Source organism: Cololabis saira, chromosome 1 (genome assembly GCF_033807715.1).
Source record: "Cololabis saira isolate AMF1-May2022 chromosome 1, fColSai1.1, whole genome shotgun sequence".
Taxonomy (NCBI): Eukaryota; Metazoa; Chordata; class Actinopteri; order Beloniformes; family Belonidae; genus Cololabis; species Cololabis saira.
This window is the reverse complement of record NC_084587.1, coordinates 40419768-40444095: the sequence shown is the minus strand read 5'-3', so window position 1 is coordinate 40444095 and position 24328 is coordinate 40419768. Positions and strand designations below refer to the sequence as shown.

The following is a 24328-nucleotide window of genomic DNA, read 5'->3' as shown; positions in this document are numbered from 1 at the left end:
TCGACAATTCGACTTTTTTCTCAACATTTCATCTTTTTTCTCGAGATTGTACTTCAACATTAATCTCAACATTTGAACTTTTTTCTCGACATTTCGACTTTTTTCTTGACATTTCGACTTTTTTCTCGACATTTCGACTTTTTTTCTCAACGTTTCGACTTTTTTCTCAAGATTGTACTTCAACATTAATCTCGACATTTCAACTTTTTTCTTGACATTTTGACTTTTTTCTCAACATTTCGACTTTTTTCTTGACATTTTCTCGAAGTGCATAATGAAAAAAAAAATCTTCCCCCAGTTATAACTAATATAGATTCATGCAGCATGTGTTGCCTTCATTCTAAGGCTATTACAAGACTTTTCATTTTTTGCGGCTCCAGACATATTTTTTTTTTGTGTTTTTGGTCCAATATGGCTCTTTCAACAGTTTGGGTTGCCGACCCCTGGTCTATTACGACAGAAGTTGTCTCTAGGTGCTTTCGAGAGACCCAGAACATGACCCTGAGCAATTATTACATTAACATAACATAAACATATCCCGTATATAACGTATCCCACTGATATGGCAGGTGAGTCTGTATCCCACTGATATGGCAGGTGAGTCTGTATCCCACTGATAAGGCAGGTGCCTTGCAGTGCAACAGCAGTTATGCCCTGTGATCTGGCTGCCATCACAACCTCACACTAGTTTCTGTTGCTAAGCATTGTCCCGGGTGTAACCCCTGCCTCTCGCCTGTAAAGAGCTGGGAGAGGCTCCAGCAGACCCCGGTGACCCTGTACAGTGTACAGGATAAAACGGGTATAGATAATGGATGGACGGATGGCAGGGCTCTTAAGTATCACGCATTGAGTGTGAGACTCACGCATTTCAACGAGTTCATACTCACATCACACACAGCATTTCTCACGCTGAAAGAGGAACTTCACAGCACATTAACTCCAACAGCAGAGTGTTTGTGTGAAATAACAGTCAGGAGACTGTTTGTGTTTGTCATGTTGAGCATTCATTCATTATGGTACATCTAAGACACATTTTTTAATATAGCATAACTATTGTGAAGAGACAATGGCCACTACAGTGTCTTTCTTAGTTATAAAATAAAATGAATAAAACAGTGTTTTTTGGAGGGACACGACAAACTTTGACTTTAAAAAAGGAACTTGCTTAAAAGACAACTCTATTCACTACACACTGTAACATGCAAATATGGCTAAAGATGTCTTTGGTTAATAAGTCAGCCTTGGATCAGTTCGGTTATTTGGACTTTATCTTTATCTTATCTTTTTATCTATGAAGCATGCTTCAATAAATTATTTTCAATTATTAATATGGCTGCCAGAAGGAAATGGAGTTTGTTAGTTTGTTTCAAAGAGTGTCAATTTTGATGACAGTGCAACACAATGAAATACTGGCCAATAGTTTTTTGCAGTTTAGGCAATTTTACCACAAAACAGTGTTTTGAGGCTGTTGTCATCTGCAGTGACTGTTCTTCTTATGTTGTGTGTCATATAAAACCGTAGACTTACTCCATGTGACACATAAGATTTCCCCCCGTAAATTAAACAAGATAAGCTTTTGAGGAAGCATTCATTTCTATATTAAAGGTAAGATTGAAAGGTTTATATTTTAAAAGCACCAACACATTGTAGGAGAATCAAAATTCACATGCCATTTTAATTCAGCATCATCACATTATTATAGACTATATTATTATTACTCGTATAAATGAGTAACATATTCTCCTCTGGGGATCTTAATTTCAGCTGAGATATTGTTCAGTAGCCACACTTGAAATAAGGATGTTTGTACAGATTTGATAAGAATTAGTGTAATTAATTTGGACAAGACAGCCAAGATAATGTAGCAAACAGTGAAAGCTTCCCAGGCCTATTTGTGTTGCTCATTTTTTCAACATGGGCGTGCACTACGAGGAAAAAGAGGCTTCAAAAGCACTCTTCAGAAAACCTATGGGTGAAGCTAAAGAGATTTGTTCCGTAATTATACAATCTATGGTTATTACTAACACCATCTGCACTTTTGCAGGCTTTTTATTGAAGAACAGTCTTTTGGCAGCTGTAAATCTGTACAGTGAAGGTTAAAAACTTCCCGATGAATAATACAAATTATATTCAAAATTATATTCATCATAATAAATAAAAAAACAAACAAAATCTGAACACATGTTCATAAAAATCAAATTCTTGACATTCCACAGCGGTACATGTGGAAGGGGGTCCGGCCTCTCATGCGCGTTTTGATTGGATGAAGAAGCTGTCAGTCAAAGAGTCTCCGCTCTCCGATTGGCTGTTGCTCCTCCCCCTGCCATGGGAGTGGGAGTGCGCGGCGCCGTGTTGGTTTGGGAGGGTCTCCGCTCTGGAGCTCTGGAGCTGGCACAATCGCTCACTCTTGTTGTTGTATTTTGACTCGAGATTTCCATGGTAACTGTATGATCAGTAGCGCGGATCAAAACAGCGTGTAAGGATGGATAAGGACGAGAATCCAGACTCGAAATATGGTAAGAAAAGCTTTGAGTCAGTCCTTTCTCCTCTATCTGTAATTTCTTTTTTATGGGCGAAGGATTGGAAACAATGACTGCAATGGATGGATGGGCGTGGACCCGTGGTGGTCGAGGGCATCCTTATCCTCCAAACGGGTTATTTATTTATTTTAGATATGGTTATCTAGCCTCAATCTTTGGAAATGGCTGAAAGGTGTGTTTTCATTTTTGCACAACACATCAAATAGAGTCTTTCGGATATGGCTGGGTGTGTTTTATCTGACCACAATTACATTAATCCACTTAACCCAATTCCTATTCTGTCTGGGTGATTAAAAAAGGACCGACACGAGAAAAACATATCCAGGTGTTTAAAGGTCTAAAACTAGGTTTTCTTGTGCTGGACTTGTCATGCTGTTTCATTTGCACAAACCAGGATGCGAAAGCATTTTTCTGCATGCTGGCGTGTATCTGGTTCATCCCCAGACACACAGCTTCCCACAAACAGGAAAACATAGAATGGACAGGAATTAATGATGTTTCTAAAATGTATTGTTTTTAAATGCATGGGATATTACTCTTTTTGAAAAGCCAAACTTATGAGTCAGTGGCAGTGCTGAAGATCTTTTTTTTTTTTCCTTCCAGCAACAGCAGAGTAGACCACAGTTTGGTGTGGTCTTCTAGTCCTGGCCTGGGTTGTTGTTCATGTAGACTGTTGACTCATCTAGTTTTCATAACCACTGTTATTCTTGTTGTAATACGCCATGCCAGTGTAGTTACACGAAGGGATGGTCACAGGAGGCTGGGAAGAAAACAACAATCCTCAAGCTGATGTTTCATTGGGCAGTTAGTAGCATGAGCACCATCCTATTGCTGAATTGAAACGATTCCACAATACAAATGGAAATATTGAGTATGGTGCATAGGGCTGTTCGATTAATCGATTTTAAATCGTAATCGCGATTATGTAATTAGAACGATGTTAAAACGTGAAACTCGTAAAATCGATTTTTCACTTTTTTTTATTTATTTTTTATTTTTTTATTTATTTATTTAAAAAAAAAAAATTTTTTACCTTGTGTGCACACATATTAATGATTGATTGATGGAAATACCTCTCAATACCTGCGACAAGTGCCCCATGGGAGAGGCTCTTTAGTGTAGGAGGGGGCGTTGTAACATGCCACCGGGCATCCCTCAAGCCAGATGCCGTAGACCGGCTCGTGTTCCAGCAAAAAACTTGCAAATGTGAACAGCAAATGTAATGACTGACATTACACACCTCTACCTCCTTCATGGGTTGCATTATTATTTAGCATGCAAAGACCCAGTTTAGTTTAATTAGAAAATGTCTTGTTTTATTTAATTGGAAATATAACTTACTGTATGTTTGCAAGTGCTGATTTGCTGATTTTTTTTTCAGAGATAAAACTTTATATTTTAGTATATTTTTTAAAACTTTTTTTCAACTTATTTTACAGAGCTTTGCACTTTATTCATTCATTTTTGGTTTAATAAGAGCAAAGTTTGCACTTAAAGCCCAATGGGGCAAATGTTCAATAAAAAAACAGCATATTTGAAATCATTTCTTTGCCTTTTGTCAATTCACAAAATAATCGTAATCGTAATCGAAAATCGGATTTTGAGAGAAAAAAATCGAGATTTTATTTTTGGGCAAAATCGAACAGCCCTAACTGTGCACATCCAGGGAAGCCCGGTGATGGACTGTTGACGTGTCCAGGGTGAACCCCAGCCGTTTGCCCGTAGTGATCTGGGAGAGGCTCCTGCAGACCCCCTAGACCCTGAATGGATTCAGTGGGTGTAGAAAATGGATGGATGGACATACATGGATTTTTTAATTTATTTTATTTTGTTTATTTATTTGAATCTTACTATCCTCCTATTTAAATAAAATGTAAGGTGGGAAATGTAGTAATACATATATTTTAAGGTTAACATAACTGTTTTACTTCCACTGAGACTTAAGCATGGTAACAACTAAATAAAGTAGAGTAAAAATAAAGCATGTAAGCGATGAGCAAGCTTGTAGGCATCAGATTGAGCTATTTGGAACGATTTCTGAACCTTGTCTGGTTATCAGTTCTGATACATTCCCCCTCATTTGGACTGAGCTGAATTGTATTCCTTAAGCTTGTTGAGATGACCTTTGCCATGATTTGGTGCTACATAAATAAAGCTGAATCAAATTGAATAGTAATCTTTGGAGCTCCCACTGTTGAACATTTCCTCCTAACTCTCCTGTTGCCATGTAAACAGCTCTTTCTTGACTCCCCTCCCCCACAAAGGCTAAGAGCCCCCCCTCCGCAAATAAAAAAACAGACAACAAAAAACAAACAAACCCTAAAAAGCTGCCCTTTTAAACTAGAGATAAAGGTTTGTGTGGGACACAAAAGCAAAATGAATTCCAGCTCACTATTATTCTTTAGCAGCAGCCTTTATTATCAGAGTGTGATGTCCTCAAACTCATCACTTGCAGCATTCTCCCGGTAAGACGGTGTTCATGCAAGCAGGCAGGCTGCAGCCTGTACTGTCTGCACTCTGTTCAGCCTTGTCTGCTTAACCCACACACAAGTCCCAGTCAAGAGTCTTCTTGTTAATATTGAGCCAGCAAACAGTCATTTATTGCCACATATACTGCAGGGACTACACCTATATGTTTTGTAGTGATTGTTTGCTGGAATTTTGAATGTGTTAACTCATCTTCTGTAAAAAACAAAAACAAAAAACAAGCAAGAATAATGTATGCCGATGACAAACAGTGTTAAAAATGATTTTTTTTGACACATCTGTGAGTCTGTTCTGTATACTTTATCGTCTAAAAAGAAAGACAAATGGACAGAATAAAGGAACAGACGACCAGACGTATTTCGTCGTATGTACAGTCCATACTGGTATGAGACATGCACTACCACGGTACCACTACTAAGGTAGAGACAGGAAAACGTTCATCAGATAACCCCTCAGGGCCCATTTGTAAATCACATTAGTCATGACATCATCACACCCTTAAAATGCACACACACACACACACACACACACACACACACACACACACACACACACACACACACACACACACACACACACACACACACACACACACACACACACACACACACACACACACACACACACACACACACACACACACACTGAGGTCTGACGGGCCTTGTAAGTCAGAACACTGGGGTCCCAGTTTTTACCACCATTTACAGTGATGTAATTCTTTTAGTCTTTATCTGCTCATGGCAGTAGGTGAAGATTGGACACAATATGTAGAACATGTGTCTGTGTGTAAGCTTGATCATAGATCAATCTTTACTTTTTTTTAAGATCATAGATACATTTATTTTTTATCATAGATTAAAAAGAAATTACATCTCTGCTATTTGCATCAACTCAATAAGGACTTTGGGTGCAACTCCTTCACCACAAAAGAGCAGCAGAGTTTTGGGCTGTCCGGTTTGAAAATAATATCAATTTGGGATTTTTCTGAGAAATATTGCTATTCGGTTGGCAGTTATGAAGCTTACATTTCAGTATTCGCTTTGCATTAGATTTCTGGCATGCATTGGTGCATTACCACATTCACCTGTATGATAAACAGGGAAGATTTAGCCAAGAAATGGGTAATAATAAGACATAATTCCCACATCAAGCGGCTATGTCAGTGCATGTTTAAAAAAATTGAAAACCAGCACGAAGCTGGTATGTAGCATTTAGCAGCTGGTGCTACATCCTACAAACAAAAGCTTGCTATTACTTAAAAAAAACAGTACTCTACAGATTACAACAGTCACTGAGCACGCAGTTGAAGAATAAAAAAAAAACAATACAATTTTCTACAGCCTATCTCTGAATTCAGTCTTACCTTTGAAGTTTCATCATCATAAATCACAATCCACTGAAAAACTCCACCTATTTCATAAAATACTGTCTCTGTAAAGATCATAATCATTTCAGCTTTTTGGGTTTTTTCTGTTACCCATCATATTGTACAAAAGCCGGACAAACTAGCACTAACTTGGTGTACAGGTTGTTTTTTTTTTTTGACTAGATAATACCTTGAAAGTCATCAGAATATTAAATGTCCATTAATACTATCAAGCAGTTCTTGAAAGTTTACCTAATTTAATCAGGCAATAGGGACGTTTGAAGAATGATGTCCTTTTTACGGATGAGGTGCAGTGGTTAGGAAGGAGCTGCAGTTTCACTGGGTAAAATCTATGGAGGATCCACACAGACAATTTAGCATAAGCTGCTGATTTTGTTCGTATTACCGTTACCGTTTTCCTGCACAACTACATACATCAGTCGTACTGAAGTATGTGTCACATCTTATCCATTGTGCATCAGAAATATGCGCCACTGTAGCCATGCCCTTATTTCACAAATAATACTTTAGGTTGTTTTATTTTTTTCTGGTAATATGAGTTTTCTTCATAATGGCAGGGATGATGAAAATAGCCTATTGGAGAGAGAATGGTATTCAGAACCATGAAAGAGGTGGCCTTGGTTTTCTTGTGGTTTCATTCAAGTGGTAGCTTTATTTCTTTGCTGCTACAGCCATGTCATTTTTCCTCTGAAAAATGATCTTAGGTGATCTTTTTCGCTTTATGTTGCAATAAAAATGAATTTCTAATGAAAAGTAGGAGAATCGCTTCAGTTTACTTGGATTGCCATGGTGAATCACAGTAATGGAACTACACTGATGTCATCTTTATAGTCGTGGTGCACGCACTTAACTCAGAGTCAACATACTCCCAATTAACAGGACTAACTCCTAACCTCTGATTTGAAACAAGAAACTTTGAGTTCGTCAATTCAGGGTTTGTCAATTCTGAGTTAACATTTAACACTTGTTGAACCTCCTTTCTGAAAAAGGCCAGGTAGAAGACACCAGCAGGAACAATTTACAGGAAATCTATAACTAAAATGGAAAGCAAACGCTGCAGGTAAGAGAAGCTAAAGCGTAAGGCTGAGGTTTTATATTTGAGGATTATTGCAGCTACAGCTTTAAGTGTTACAGTTGCATTTTGCTTCTTGCAAAATAAAAGCTTTCGGCCAAGTCTGTATCTGCAGGCATATAATGGTTGTGTATCCTGCGTATGTGTGTGTGAGTGTAGTACCAGTGTGTGAAGTAAATTATTGTTTATAAGATCTATGCTGTTTCGGCAGAAAGCTGGGATACCATCTACTCCTCACTGCATGTGTTTGTTTTTGGGACGTTCTTCCGTATTAAGGAGTATTAAAGCAGTTTGACACAACTCAATTGTCATGAAGGATGTGACATCTCTGGTTTCAGAGGTTGTGTGCCGATACAAAGTAGAGTTCTCCATCAAGCCAAGAGCCTGTTTACTAGATGTGTCAAGGTGTAACTCACAGGCACATTCATGTTTGGTTCTTTTACAATCATGACTTGCATTTCCACCTCGTTGTAATTTCATAGCGGGCAGCGTGGTTTATGTCCTTTGTGGATTACTAAGCATACCAGGCAGTCTGTCAGGAAAATCCTTGTGTTTGTCTTTTTTCAACACGTGTACTAACGCTTATATGCCTTTCTCTCCAGCATGCTGGATTCATTGTGGATATATGAGTGATAAAGTAGATGCACTTCTGTGGATTCTCCACTTAAAGTACATGGCCTATAAATAAAAGGCTGTACTAAGAAAAAGGAAGGCTGTATAAACCACAACACAGAGAGATATCATTAGCTGCTACACTCATCTCCCTCATGGTGCACCAGCAACCAGAACTCTCTGATCTACTGTGAAAACTATCGCAACTGGGAGACCAAACAATAAAAAAAACACAAAGAAACGGCAAAACCACAATATGAAACACACATAAAACCACAGTTAGTGAAGGAAACCTCCAAAGGAATATGGCATCCCATGAGTCCCTGCGTCATCCCACCTGACAGTTCTTCAGCATGGACAGCTGCCACTACAACAATATGTGGATTGTATTGGTAGTTACACAATTAAAGCGATTTAGACTAATAACTAAACACTTCTCATAGCAAACAAGGAGATTAAGTAGCCAAACATATTAAATTAGATGGTTAACTTATTGCTCCGCTGTCCTTGCTGGAAGCCATGTTGAACTGACTGAAATTCACATCATATAGTGCGGTTTGAATGGCTTAATGTGATTGGATATGGGTATATGGGTATATTGTCACCCACGTGGGGTGCTTTCTTATGATTGTTTGAAACAGGGATTGGTTTTAGATCATTCCGTGCAGCGAAATGCAGCGAAGTCCACAAACCAAAAACCGTTTGTAAATCAGGTTATATTTGTGTGTGCATCAGAAATACATTTGTGTATCTTGTCCTACGCACGTGTGAATTGTCCTGTCTTTTATCAAATCATCTCGTGCATTTGTGAATCGATCTGTGCATTTGTGACTATTGAGACTGATCTAGCCGAGGTGCCGACAAACAAAAAAAACAAAAAAACAATGACATCTTAAAGTACTCAGAGTACCTGAAACGTTTCCTGTACTGACCAAGAACACCAACATTCAGAATAAAATAGAAAAAATTAACAAGCCTTCTGTTGTTGTTTTTTTATCCTCAGGAGAGTCCAGAAAGTATGACCCGAACTTCAAAGGGCCAATCCACGACAGGTGAAACTGTGTTTCAATCATTTGTATTTTTTTAATGTTTTTATTTGAAGGCACCAATAACAATATTTTCTCTCCTCAGGGGCTGCACAGACATCCTCTGTTGTATTCTGTTCATCGTGGCCTTGCTTGGGTACTTTTCTGTTGGTATCCTTGGTAAGATGGATCTTAACATGACTAAGATATTTACCCTTTTTAAATGAAATCTATTTAACATCACTATATGATGTATTCATCAAATGAATGTGGTTATTTTGTTTTCAGTGGGGCTGAATCACAGATTGTTATTAGCTTCCCAATATTTACTAAATTAAAACATACTCAAATATAGATCTGTGTGTTGCTGCCGGGTCTTCAAACAAGACAGCGACCTATAAACACATCTTTAAATAAAAGAAGTCTAAATTAATCTAAAATCTGTAGTGGTCTTCTCACAGACCAGATCTCAGTCTTATTGAAAACTCAACATTAGTGTGCATGTTCAGAGACCAAACAATTTGGACCAGTTGAAACAATTTGCTGTGGAAGAATGAGCTATTATTCATTTAAAGATGCCAACTTTTTTAGGAATTCCCATAAGAAATTGTTGTTTGCTGTAGGTCACAACATCTACACTATTGGTTATAAATTGGAAGAAGAAGAATAATTTGGTCTTGCAATATTAGTGTTTTTCTAGCCTCAGTTTTTCTTAACAGATAGGTATCTTTGTTCTTTTGGAACCTAATAAACTATTAACAGTTCTGATCATGATGATTCCCATGGGAAGTTAACTTCTGTTTTATTTAATAAATTCTGATCTTAACTGTACAAATGTGTAAGATGCATAATTGATTAATCGCCCAGAAATAAACTCAGAATGTATGAAAGACAGTTTGCTGAAGAGGTTTGGTGGATGGGAGTTGACAAGTTTTATTTTTGAGTGGGACTGAAGGTTGATCTGGTCAATATCCCATTGTGTGTATGATGTCATGGCTGGGAATCATTCACATATTGAAGATACAGCATCTGCTTTGCTAGATACAATTTTGATTGCATATACTGTATTCTGTTTTTATTGTCTGCAGTTTTATCTAAAAATTACATTTATTTATAGATAATTTATTTACCTAAAATTGCATTTGCATCAGGAACAGACTCTTGAATCCACAGGAGAACTTACTGTTTTCTTCTCCATGCAGCGTGGTCTCAGGGGGACCCCAGGAAAGTCATTTATCCCACAGACAGCAGGGGCCAGTTCTGTGGGCAGGCTGGAACGCCTCTGGAGTGAGTCATCTACAACTGGAAACCCTTTGTCTCTTGAGGATTTTGCATGTTTTCCACATAATGTTGTGTATCAGCATAATCTCAAAACCCTTGTTTATAAATCTTGACTAATAATAGTTCTGTTTCACTATTATAACGCAGAAAGAAACCTCTTTTGTTCTACTTCAACATCCTAAAATGCGCCAGTCCGCTGGTGTTGCTGGAGTTCCAGTGTCCCACCACACAGGTCAGGATTTATATCTACATCGTTTCTATTCATCTACATTGTGTTGTGATTATCACATCTCATTCAAATATCAACGCTAATTGTGATGACTGTCTGTTTCTCTTGGTGTTCAGTTATGTGTGGACAAGTGTCCTGACAGACATCTTACACTGGTGAAAGCCAAGTTCGGTAAAAAAGAAGACCACGAGTACTACAAAAGATACTGCAAGGATGGAGTCGACTTTGCCAAATCTGTAAATTCAAATAAGGAGTTTATTCACATTGTATCCAGGCTTAAATTAATGCAGTTAAATTTGCAACATGACCAACATCTTAATTAAAGTCTCTTTTACATGGTTTAGACTCCTGAGATCCTGCGAGATGGTTTATGTCCTGCGATGCTGATGCCCAGCAAAGCCTGTAAGTGAGAAGCTTCTAGTACTACATTTCTGTTCATCTGCATCAAAAAGCTGCAACCTATGAGGGTCAGCTGTTAATGCCTGAAGCAGAAACCAATAAACATTCCCCTTCTACAGTCACACGCCGCTGCCTTCCTGCCCTGGGAACGATGAAAGGTGGCGTTGTTGTGGTGGGCAATGAGACCACCTTTGATGATGGAGAGGGAGTCCGGGTCAATGCCTCAGAGGTGCTGGAAGCATCCAAGTGAGTCCGTTCACTGTTTAACTGCATGCACTCAAAATACAAGAACCAAACGCTCATTTTTCTCCACCTGTAAATCATTTTAAGCAACCTCGAGAAATGTGTTTTCAACAACTCTATTGTATATGAATGAATGAATGAATAAAAATGTATTGGTCACCACCAATCATGAACACTTAGGTCACAACCAAAGGGTCAGGGCTGAAGCCTCGGCTTGTGAATCCTTCCCCTTCTTACATTTCAAAATGTTCTTTTGTTTGTTTGTTTGAGACATTTTCCTTATATGAAATAGAGCAAATGAATAATAGCGAACAACAACAAAGAGCATATGCACATATACATGCATACCTATCTGCTTATGACGTACCTACACATATATCCATACATGTACATACATATATACAAGCACATTACACATCCACATACATATGTACACTACACATGCTTACACGTACATACATGCATGCATGTACACACATATGTTAAAGAAAGGATTACTTAAGTGTTTTTCAAAATAATACTCAGTGCACCCATCCTTTTGTTTCTTTTCTTTATGACATCATTCCATTACCCGGGAACAAGTCTGTACTTATCCATCATCATGTATATATATATATATATATATATATATATATATATATATATATATATATATATATATATATATATATATATATATATATATATATATATATATATATATATATATATATATATATATATATATATATATATATATATATATATATATAAATATATACACTCCAGGACAGCCTTCGATGTTCTTTGTCCAGACCCGGACTGGTCAGAGCTCTTGGGAGCACAAGCAGAACCTGGTTTATAATGTTATAGCCGACTGGTGTACAAAGCTGTTTTAGCTTCAAGAGTAAATTCTTTAGCTACCACTAGCTACAATCGCAGTCACGTAACATCAATATGCAGTATATGGATATTTTAAAAAGCTTCTCTGAATCTGTTAATTTATTTTGTAAAAGCTGTTTGCTGCCAGTGCTGAGCGTCACTGCAGCGACAGTTTTCTGTTGTTTGGGTTTACTGTTATGTTCAGACTGGTGGTAAAGAGAAGGAACATGAACAAATGTTCCAATAAATGTTAAAGTGAAGTATAATTTAATTGATTGTATCTTGAGTTTTTACATTTAAGGGTTACATGCTAAATAACTTTTTTTTTCCACGTTTTCTCTCCTTGTAGGAAGTCAAACATGGCTATAGAAGCTCGGCAGGTGGCTATGAGGATCTTTGAGGACTATACTCAGTCTTGGCACTGGATATTACTGTAAGCCTCCTTTACTGTTATAGTAAACTTTTTTTTTTTCTTTTTTAAATGCTTTTCTTCATTCAGCTGGTTTGGTATTAGTGAAATGATTCCTCAAGCAGAAGTGGCTTCATTGTTCACACATGAGTTGTGTTGTGTTGTGCTGATTTTAAACAGAGTGATCAGTATGAACTCAATCTGTACTCAATCTGTTAAACAAAGACACAAATACTCTTTAACATGACTCAAACATTCTGCTTTTGTCCACCCACTCCAGCGGTCTGGTTATTGCCATGGTTGTCAGCTTGATTTTCATCGTCCTGCTCCGATTCTTAGCTGGCATCATGGTTTGGGTCATGATTGTTTTGGTCATTATAGTCATTGGATATGGTAAGTCTTTACCCCATGAAGATAATGAACTTTTTGACTTAAATTACACTTAATAGTTAGATTAACAGATATGAATGTTTCTAGCTATTTTCCACTGCTACATGGAGTTTGCCAGCCTGAAGGGAGAGCCTGGAGCCGATGTCACCATCCATGACCTGGGCCTGCAGACAGACTTCTCTGTGTACCTGCAGATCAGACAGACCTGGCTGGCTTTCAGTAAGCAGGAGCAGGGTCTCACGGTGTAATATATGTCTGAATGAAGTGTGTGTGTAAATCCCATTAATCTGCCAAATTCTTTCTTTGACAGTGATCATCCTGGCCATTGTTGAGGTTGTCATCATCATGCTTCTTATCTTCCTCCGGAAGAGGATCCTCATCGCTATCGCTCTCATCAAAGAGGCCAGCAGGTCGGTCTGGGAGGGTATTTTAGTCTAGATTTCTAACTAATCATTGATTAAATATGTAACGTTCAAGATGATGTTTTGATTATTTTGGTTTGATTGTTAACAGCTTAATTGATTTAGCTGTAGGACAAAGTGACTTGTGTATCAGCTTAAAAGTTAGATATTTCCTTTAGGAGTGGCTAGAATGCTGAATGAGGTGGAATTATGTAATATTTGGACTGGACTAAAATTACCTGGACCTGCAATGATTCTAAAATGACACCCGACATTTGTATTTAGTTCCTTGCACTCACGCTGGATAAGCAAAGCAAACATTGATCCCAAAAGTGACATTAGATGCCTTACATTTCGTTTAATAATACATTTGAATATTGTGTTAAAAATATCTGATCACTATCAGACACTCACGGGTTAGATTTCAGTGACTACATGTCACATTTTGACAAGTGACAAAATCGGAAAATGACATATGACTATGTATTAAGTTGCCATGGTAACAGTAAACTGAACGGTAAGTGTAACTGGGTCCAGAGCTTTTGTTTTAGCGCTAAAAGTTTGGCAGAGAGGATTTAAGCTTGATGAAAGAAATAGATTGCTGTGGAAAAACATAATAGGAAATCATCAAACTGAACACGACTGAATAGTAGTAAGAGAAAGACCTTTATTTTACTTGTAAAGAGAGCAGAGAGTGTCTGAGGGGGAGACGTAAGGAGATGTAACTTAAAGTATACAGTAAACCAAAACCAGAACCCACTTTCTCTTTACAACATTTTCAAAACAGCTGCACACCTGTATTACTTGTGACCTGGATTACAAGTTATGACCCGTTCCCATGTCATGAAGAAAGAGAAGGAGAGACAGACAATTATTGGTAGCAATACTAGAATACTAGAATGAGAATAATATATGTTTATATATTTCATCATTACAGTGATGCAGCCACACGTGTCTTCATCTCAGTGTCGTTCTTCTGCTGATCTGGACTTCTTGTTTCATAAGTCTCTGTGTGAAGTTTAATGTTGATTAATATCTGTATGGTTATCATCAAAAATATCAGCTCATTACACTATATGGGGTGGATATAGGCTTTAGTTAATATAATATCACATTATGTACTATAATTGCCAAAATTACACCAGGACAAAGGCAAAAAAAAGTGACAAGGGGAATTTAAAAAAAAGAAGTTCCTGCCTGCCTGGAAACCCGTCATTGAGTTACTGACATGTGTATTCGTACAGGATTAGGATCATCTCGTGAGCTCGGTGTTTGCTGAAATAGTGTAGGTTATTTGCTGTGGAATTTTTACTTCACAAATCACAGATACGGTGCAGTCAGACAGGATTAAAATCACAGACGTCCTCCGTGATTATTACAAGAACTTCATATCTAAACTCATTATAATGTGTCCTTTGTCAGAGCTGTGGGACATGTGATGTCTTCCCTGTTCTACCCGCTGCTGACCTTTCTCCTTCTGGCTGTGGTGATCGCATATTGGGCCATTACTGCTGTGTATCCTTTCATTAGTTTGCAATAATAACTTTACTATACCACTATTTAATCATTCCCTTAAGTTATTTCTGCAAATGTTATGGCATGATTCTTGATTGTGACCTTTTTCAAATCTATATTTACACATTTGCCTTAACTGCTTTTGCTAGTTTCTTGTCTACGTCTAATGAGCAGGTGTACAAAGTTTTCAACAACTCTGAATGTCCATTTTCACGAGACACCTGTGATCCCAAGGTACGTCTCGAAATCAAGACTTTCTATTAAACTGACTAAAAACTGTAAAAAACGTTTGTACTCTTTGTGAGAAAAGCTCATAAAGGGACAGAGATTGTCTTTGTGTTGCTCTGTACTTGGCCAGCAGCAAATCTGACTGTTTCTCTCTTTGGCCCTTAGACGTTCAACATCTCCAACATTTCAGCTCAGTGTCCTGATGCAGAGTGCCTGTTTGCCTTCTATGGCGGGGAGACGGCCTACCACAGATACCTTATCGTGTTCCAGTTCTATAATGTCTTCCTCTTCTTCTGGTGTGCCAACTTTGTCACGGCTTTGGGCCAGGTTACACTGTCGGGGGCATTTGCGTCATATTATTGGGCTTTCAAGAAGCCCAATGATATCCCCGCATACCCCATCTTTTCCTCTCTTGGACGGGCCCTCAGGTCAGAACAGAAATCAATGATATTGATTTGTGTGTGTGTGTGTGTGTTTGCATGTGTGTGTATTTTGTAGTGTAAATTCTAACTAAGATAAGTGTTTGTGTATTTTTGTGCTGCTTGTTACACCTCAAAATTGGCATTGACATCTACACAAAGCTGTGAAGATTTGAAGGAATAGTTATTTGCTCCAAATTTCCAGATCAAACATACGTTGAGGTCAGCAGGGGGACTTGTCTGAGAAAAGTGTGTTTGCTGTTTCCTCCCTCTGTGAAGGTACCACACCGGCTCCCTGGCTTTTGGATCTTTGATCCTGTCCTTGGTCCAGGTTATCCGAGTCATTCTGGAGTATCTGGATCACAAATTAAAAGGTTGGTGATCTGAATTACTTTCATCATTATCATATACTGTGTGTAGCAGTCATTGTGGATGGATGTGTGTGTAAAAGGTCAGAAAAACAAAAAAGACTACCCTCAGTAAACTATGTGTACAGTGTTGCCTTAGTTGATTTTAACATTTTGTATATATTTAATTGTTTACGTGCATATATTTTTATGAATTTGAATTTTGATGATACTGATTATATACAATAATTGTCATACTTTCTTCCTGTCCAACATGTTTGAATCCCTTTATCTGCCATATTTTAATCCGTTTTTTCTCACCACTTTGCAAGTGGCATATTGCAGTCATACAGAAGACATGCTCATTAATCAAACTGAATTTAACTTTAAATAAATAAATAAAGCACACACTCTCACTTTTCTCCTTCAGGTGCTCAGAACAAGTTTGCTAAATTCCTGTTAAGCTGCATGAAGTGCTGCTTCTGGTGCCTGGAGAAATGTATCAAGTTCCTGAACAGAAATGCCTACATCATGGTGAGAAGCTGTAACGAGATACTGGATACTCCCCCTCTAGGATACTGCTGATATCTGATTTTATTTCTGATTTTATTGCATATATATTGTTGTCCTTTCTTTAATCGATGTTGTGTGCACTGTAAAGGTGACCTTGAGTGCCCTGAAAGGTGCCTTAAATAAATGGAATGTATTATTATTATTATTATTATTATTATTATTATTATTATTATTATTATTATTATTATTATTATTATTATTATTATTATTATTATTATTATTATCATCAGACTGAGAGATGTTCTGTACAAGTGGTTCATTTATCTTTTTTTTTTTTTTTGCTCCAGATTGCCATCTATGGAAAAAGCTTCTGTACCTCAGCTCGAGATGCCTTCTTCCTTCTCATGAGGAATATTGTGCGGTGAGATTTCTTTATGAAGAATCATCAGTTAATGAAATGTTCCCTTTAAGTACTTAAGCTTGTAGCATTGTTTTTTTTAGCACACTTTCATACTCTACATTGTGTTTACTTCATAACAGGGTGGCAGTTTTAGATAAAGTGACGGACTTCCTGCTTTTCCTTGGGAAGCTCCTTATCGTTGGCATTGTGGGTGAGAAAAGGTTTTATTTATAGATCTAAACACTGGAGAGACATCTGTGTAGACTGATTGGTTACATCAACTCCTTTGCAATTCATCTCTTTATAGGAATATTCTCTTTCTTCTTCTTCTCTGGAAGAATTAAGGCTGTAGAGGAGGCTGCACCATCTCTAAACTACTACTGGGTACCAATACTGGTGAGATCAGTTATTTTTGTATGATTTAATCTAGTGATGCACCGATTGTTCGGTAACCGAAATTGTTCGGCCGAAAATGGCAAAAAAACACTTTCGGTGTTCGGTGGAATAAGTGGGGGAAAAAACCGAACAATTAATAACGGCGTTGTAATATAAGGAAATACACTGGCCGCTCCGTCCCGTAACGTTGCGCACTACATAAATCGTTGGCCAACCAAAAACTAACCCCATAAAAATTTTACCTAACATTCACCAAGAGGTGGAACCAAAACAACATAATGGTGGGAAATTAAAAAAATGTCATTTTTTTATGTTCAATAAATATTTTCTACCTTGTAATTTTGTAAAAGATTTTTTTCTTTGAAAAGCATGCCTAAATCAAATGTATTTATATTACCATTGCATAAATCAAATGTATTTGATTTATGCAATGGTGAAAAAATTGGCAAAGAACCATGTTCGGTATTGTTCGGTATTCGGCCAAGTGTTTATTATTATTTTCGGTTTCGGTTTCGGCCACAAATTTTCATTTCGGTGCATCACTAATTTCATCCTGATGTTTGAGTTCACTTCTAGACATTTGATGGCTTTTATAACTTTATCCTTTTAGACAGTGGTAGTGGGATCCTACCTGATAGCCCATGGCTTCTTCAGTGTGTACGCCATGTGTGTGGACACATTATTTCTCTGTTTCTGTAAGTAATTTTATCATTTGGTAAATCACCACTTACACTACTGCTTAAAGCTGAGCTGCTAGTTTCCTCTTCTTCCTGCCATGTTTCTGACTCTTCTTCTTTGTCTCATTTCTCCATTTACTTTTTTGTTCACACATTCCCACTATTTTTCACTTTTTCATGCTTTTCCATTAACCTAATCACAAACGCTGCTTACCGACACTTGAAAAAGGTGAGGACTTGGAAAGAAATGATGGCTCTCCTGAAAGGCCTTACTTCATGTCTCCCGAACTGCACGAGATCCTCTCCAAAGCAAAGAGGATGGAGGAAAATGGAGGAACTGTTGAGCAGGCGGATGGTGCAAAACAAGTGGATGAGGTGAAAGTGGAGGAGGAAACACCCCTTCAGCAGGATGGAGAGGTCCAACTGAAACAGCAGACGGTGCTAAAGCAGGGCAATGAGGAGGAGGAGGAGCCCTTGCAGACCAAAACAGATGCAGATGAGCCAAAAGAGGAAATGATGGTGAAAGAAGAAACCAATGAAGCCGAGGAAACTAAAAAGAAAGAAGAACTAGAGGCTGAAGAAGCAACAGAAAAGCAGGAGTTGAAAGCAGATGAAAAAATAGAGGATGTGTCAGCTGCAGCTCAGGAGGCCAAGAAAGAGGAGACTGATGAAAAAGAGGGAAAACCGGAGTCTAATGAAGACAAACCTCCACCTGCATCACAGGAATAGATGTTGCAAAACAAGTGAGACTCACTTAACCTCATACAGCATAAAGATGTCTACCTAAAGCTTTGTAACATGGACTTGTTAAATGTGTGGCATAGAAGCAAAAATTTCAAATAGCTTTGACATGTAGGTAGAATAACACCAACCTCTAGGAAGTTCCCGTCAAAAGGAAGCAGGTTGAAAGCCCAGTGCATCTCTGTAGCTTAGGAAAAACGAAATAAAAAAAAACAACAAAAAAAAACTAAAGCGATTGATTGTGTCGGTTTTATAACAGCGTTGGTTTTTGATATTGTCAAGGTCTGTAGAACATAGTGATTGCGGAATCTGTGCCTGATTAATGTCAGTATTTATCTTAATCCAATCATTGGATGCACTACAAAACCGCTTAAGAACAATGTTTACAGTCTAAAAAAACATCTCAATCAATGAGGGAACTTTCACTGTTTACAGTCTAAACAAACATCTCTATCAATGATGAAACTTTCACTGTTTACATAATACCAGCTGATGCCAAAACCTTTCAGACACATTTGATATACTATACAAAGACCGGTGTTCTGCCAATCCTTGCTCCCTGCCAGAAAATGCTACGTTGTGGTTCTGCGCATGCGCACAGTCGATTTTCAAAGTTTGATTGCGACGCCAATCATTTCTTGCACGATGTAAAAAGGATAATATGGGATGTCGAGTATTTGATCCTTCAAAATACACTACCCATGACATCAATTGCATTACACTTTGTGAAAATTATACGATAAAGAGAGAAAAAAACAATTCTATCGCTTTATTTGATATTCATTTAGTCATTCTCCTTTATTTAACCAGGCAGGTCATTAAGAACACATTCTTATTTACAATGACGGCCTGGCAAGAGACAAGGACCACTTGGGGGAAAAGGAAGTGGTTTAGGGAGTAAAACACAGTAAAATTGTAGCTCTACAAAGGTAGAAAACCATTAGGTAGCATTTTTTGGCAAAGCAGCAAAAAATGGCAGAACACCGGCTCTTTTCTTTTTCCCAGTAGAGTATATACAGTAGTGTATGTTTATTGTGTATTTTCTGGCTTCATTGTTGTTAAGATTGGAACCTGTATATTGTATTGCCACCTATATGCCTTGGTATTTTGGACTGGCGTAAGTGCTGTAATTGTGTGACCGTGATGCAGACATCTGGATCTCTCGGACTCCACGGATTCCAAACTTTCCCACTTACTTACAGGTTGCCCCAACCTTAACTGGACCCGCTCTGCCCCCACCCACTGTCTTACTGCTGCATGGAATTGAAATGGCCTTCTGAGTGCTTGCAACTAACAACTTAAGGCTCTGGATGCTTTTTTTTACTTTATTCTTGTCTGTCATCTTGTGAAAGACGTTAGAAGATTTTCCACTGAAATTAAACTAAAGACATTCCATATTTACTGGATATAACTCTTGATTAAAGATGATTGTATTTAATCATAGTAGTTCTGTTTTTGATAATGAACATGTGAAGATCAGAACTGTTACTGTTTGGAAGAAGTTGAGTTTTCAGGTCAAAGAGTTGGGCACTGCAACAGTTTTTACATGCCAGTTTCCATGTTTACTTCTCATTTTGTGACCCTTAAGTGTATACTTGTAAACATACTCCCACATGCTGGATTTTATTCGGTCAGAATTTACCAAAACTTTCCAAACATTTCAAACTAAAAAAAACTCTTCACATAAATCAGATTGAAGTCAGATAAAATGAACAGATCTTTGTATCCTCTTCCCTCCTCTTGTTATCCCCAAAATCAAATCGATAAAGTTTCCTTCTTCATTATACAAAAGACAAGACACCCCCTCTCCATTTACCGTATTTAAAAGGCAGTGGTGGACAGTAACGGAGTAAATTTACTTGAGTACTGTACTTAAATGCATATCCAGAGGATTTGTACTTTACTTGAGTATTAGATTTCTTTGGTACTTATTACTCTTACTTGAATACATTTCCAAGACAAATATTTTTACTTTTACTCGAGTAAATTCCTAGGAAGGCTGAAAAGTACTCGTTACTTTCAGGTCTGCTCTTTTTTCTTCTTCCCTAAAATCCTATTGGACACAAGCTGTTTTTGTCAAAGGAGGAGACCTATCACAGTGCACGCTCTCCACTGGGATGTACGTAAAGCGGAAATACGTCAAGCCTCCTCAAAATTTACAAAGCATTTTTGACCAAATGAATGGCGTCAAACATGAACAGATAACCGTACAGGAAGCATTAACGCCATGACAGACGGAGAAACTTATACTGTATGCCACTGAGTGCCCTTGTCTTTAAGTGGTATCAATAAACCAAGGTTTCTGTCATCACAGCCAAAGTAGCCTGCGTTTGTCAAGACAGAGCCGCAACAAGTCAAGACAGAGCGGCAACAATGGCTACGCCTGCGTCAGGAGAAGAAAGACAATCCGCTGAGTCGTCTGAGTCTGATAATGAGCCGGACTCGGAGCAGGGACTTTCACTAAATCCTTGGCCGTATCTTACTGTAACTCAATGTTTGAGTTCGACCGAGTAAAAAACGAGGGCACAGACAAACCACAGACATTTATTTTCAAATGTTTATTGTGTCTGCCGAAGCAGAACTATCTCTCTGCTTTCAACAACTCAACATCGAATTCTCAAAAACAAGAGTTAAAAGATCCTTAAATTAATTTAGAAAAAATATAGTAATTTACTGATGTGGAAAATAAGAAATTTACTCTTACTCTTACTTTTACTTAAAGTAAATTTAAAAGCATTTACTTTTGGATACTTAAGTACCTTTAAAAGCAAGTACTTTTCTACTCTTACTCAAGTAATATTTTGACTGAGCTACTTTTACTTGTAACGGAGTAAATTTTGAGCAGTAGTATTTGTACTCTTACTCAAGTACTGGGGTCGAGTACTCTGTCCACCTCTGTTAAAAGGTATGTATCGAGTTTAAACTGATCAAGAGTTTAACTCTGTGACAGAAGTTGTGAAAGTGGTGGATCGACATTCTGATTTGCAATCCTGAACGTGAGCAAAACATAATTTCTTGTGATTCAGGATTTAGCAAGTAGAGAAGTCAGAGTTAGAACAATACAATCTCAAGCTTCAGGAGTAATACTGTACATCTAAGCTTTCAAGGTTCCTTATTTGTATTTTAAAAATAAATGAAGTCACTCGTCACCATAGCCATCAGTTTAGCTGGGAACCTGCCCCCACCACTTTTTGACATTTGGTCAAAATCCTAACTTTCGAAAAGAACAAAATGACCCATCTCTCCTTAAAGACTCACTTTAGCCATCCCTAATCACAAAGTGCAAACACACACACGTTATTGTCTCCAGTACTTCAGAGGATACACATAAGCTGATGGTCCCCAGCACGGAAAAGGATAAGATTAAGCAATTAAAGCCATTCAAAACATTAAGATAGAGGTATTAAGGTAAGATAAAATTAGATAACATTTTCCAATTAAGACTTTTAGTCCTAATAAATAAGACTTTTATCCTGTTAGTGAGAAATGTCCCGATCAATCAATCACTTATCTATATAATTCATTTTGGCTTAAAAAAATTAGTAAAATGATGTCATGTGAACAGATATTTCCGCTGTACATTTTGAGTAGTTAATTTGAGTACTTTGTAGTGTAATCGGAGAGCAGAATAGACTGGGTGCTCTTTATAGTTTGAACGTGTTTTCTGGAAACCAGCATTGCTTAAGACAGACAGGGATTGTTTTTCAGAAAACATTTTTTAGTACAGGATGTATTTAAAAAAAGTGTATGTATGATTTTGATATTAACTAGTCAGATGTCAGTATGTTCTTCACTATGGATGCAATATCAGATGGTGTAGATTGTATTAAAAATGTTAATCCCTGTAAAAAGTGGTTCCACTTACCGTACTTGCATGATCACAATTAGGTTAAATCACAGTTTAGTGTTTGCATCCTGTTTGGAAAGTATTTCTCAACTCTGTCTGCCCATCTTGCAGTGGAGGACCTGGAGCGCAACGATGGATCAGTTGAGAGGCCGTATTTCATGTCACAGAACCTGCTCAATCTTGTAAAGAAGTCCAATGAAGAGCCCAAATCTGTAGACTAAATCACAGTGCGTCTGTGTGTGCGTGCGTGTGTGTGTGTGTGTGTGTGTGTGTGTGTGTGTGTGTGTGTGTGTGCGTGCGTGCGTGCGTGCGTGCGTGCGTGCGTGCGTGCGTGCGTGCGTGCGTGCGTGTGTGTGTGTGTGTGTGTGTGTGTGCGTGCGTGCGTGTCTGTGTCTGAAATGAGCTACAGAAGAAATTTCCTTTGACTTGCACCTACAGTATTTTTGTTTCACTGTCAGATGGGATTAATTTATTCATTTATGACATCACAAACTCAACATTGTTGTGAGGACCTGACAGTAAGTGGAATATCAGAGCAGATGGTAATATAAGCAGATGTTTGAATTAATACTTAATTGGGCATATATATATTTTATTACAATAATCCTCGTTTATATTGTACGTCAACCTAAAGTCATTTTGAAAGCTTTTATCTGTTTAAATTAATACAGTATATTGCATTATTTGAAATAACTTAAGTTAAGTTACTTAACTGTTGCCATTTAAAAGCTGTGTGTGATCATCAAAGCCCTCAGAGATTAAAAGCATCCCAAATGGTTTAACCTTTATTTACACAGTTTTTTGTCTTTTTTTGCTGTTGTGTGTAAACATATTTTCATGCTCCACGGACTATGACACATGAACAATGTTAAATGTTTAAATGTTTCAAATTTGTATGTTTTTTATTCTATTTCATTATTTTTTTGTAAACTAATAAAAGTCTGTGTTGCAATATTTTTTTTTTAAGGAGATGGAAAGCCTCTGGTTTGTCCTTTATTTAGATATAAACATTTACTTTTTAAAGTGTTTTATAATGTCTTATGAGGGGTTTGGTTTGATACTTCTGAAAACTACCGGTAGATGATATATAATCTCTATGGAATGGGAAAAGCTAACATAAAAGTGTAATTCAATTTATAACACCATCATGACCACATTAAAAATGGTCAAACTTAACAAAATGTTGTTTTTAACTTTACTGTTTAGTAGTACTGTGCAACAGTTATCAACGAGGTAGGAAGATGCTCATAGTTTAGTGTCCCTTTGTGTACATGTTGCTCGGTAACCTAGGTGTTGGCTTGCTTGGGCCAGCAGGTGATTGTGTCCCTGTGGGGGATCCGGGGCAGGCAGGGAGGATGGTGGCAGTGTTGGTGGTGATAACGTTAATAACACACACACACACACACACACACACACACACACACACACACACACACACACACACACACACACACACACACATAGCCACACGGACTATTCTGTCTCGTGTCCTGGATTAGCAGCGGAAGTCACCCCCCCCCCGCCAAAAAAAAATATATATATCATATGTATTTTATATTAAAATGCACATATATATGCCTTAGGTTCTTACCAGCATGGTATTAACCATTAATATGCGTGAGGACAACGTAAAAAAAAAAAAAAAAGATTATTGTTGGCAGTTTATTTACTGTAATGTAATTATTGGGTTGTGGTTACATCATTTGGACACTAGGTGGTGATGAAAGTTCACCATATATAGAGGTATAGGGAACAGGAAGAGGAAGACACAGGAAGGGAAAGTCAAACAGTTCTCACCAGACGCACAACAGATCACACAGACAAACAGAACAGAGCTGCGCCTGCAACAGAAAACTGGTATGTTAACCTTTTCTTCAATAAACCACCAACTAACTGCAACTGTCACTGC

General features: G+C 37.7%; 1 protein-coding gene across 2 annotated transcripts; it reads left to right on the top strand.

Annotated features, from left to right (window-relative positions):
* The first annotated feature begins 2370 nt into the window (after positions 1-2370).
* On the top strand, positions 2371-23388 carry LOC133445665 (choline transporter-like protein 2). Of its 2 annotated transcripts, none has more exons than XM_061723009.1 (22): positions 2371-2516; positions 9102-9150; positions 9230-9303; positions 10326-10410; positions 10552-10636; positions 10750-10869; positions 10978-11035; positions 11152-11278; positions 12486-12569; positions 12826-12938; positions 13023-13154; positions 13246-13345; positions 14759-14851; positions 15001-15085; positions 15245-15507; positions 15778-15872; positions 16276-16379; positions 16706-16779; positions 16899-16969; positions 17066-17154; positions 17765-17849; positions 22531-23388. In XM_061723009.1, the coding sequence occupies exons 1-22, from the start codon at positions 2483-2485 to the stop codon at positions 22638-22640; spliced, it is 2130 nt and encodes a 709-aa protein (XP_061578993.1). In that variant the 5' UTR covers positions 2371-2482; the 3' UTR covers positions 22641-23388. The 2 variants fall into 2 exon arrangements, with proteins under 2 accessions (XP_061578993.1, XP_061578983.1); XM_061722999.1 differs by lacking the exon at positions 22531-23388 and adding an exon at positions 18061-19995.
* The last annotated feature ends 940 nt before the right edge of the window (positions 23389-24328 follow it).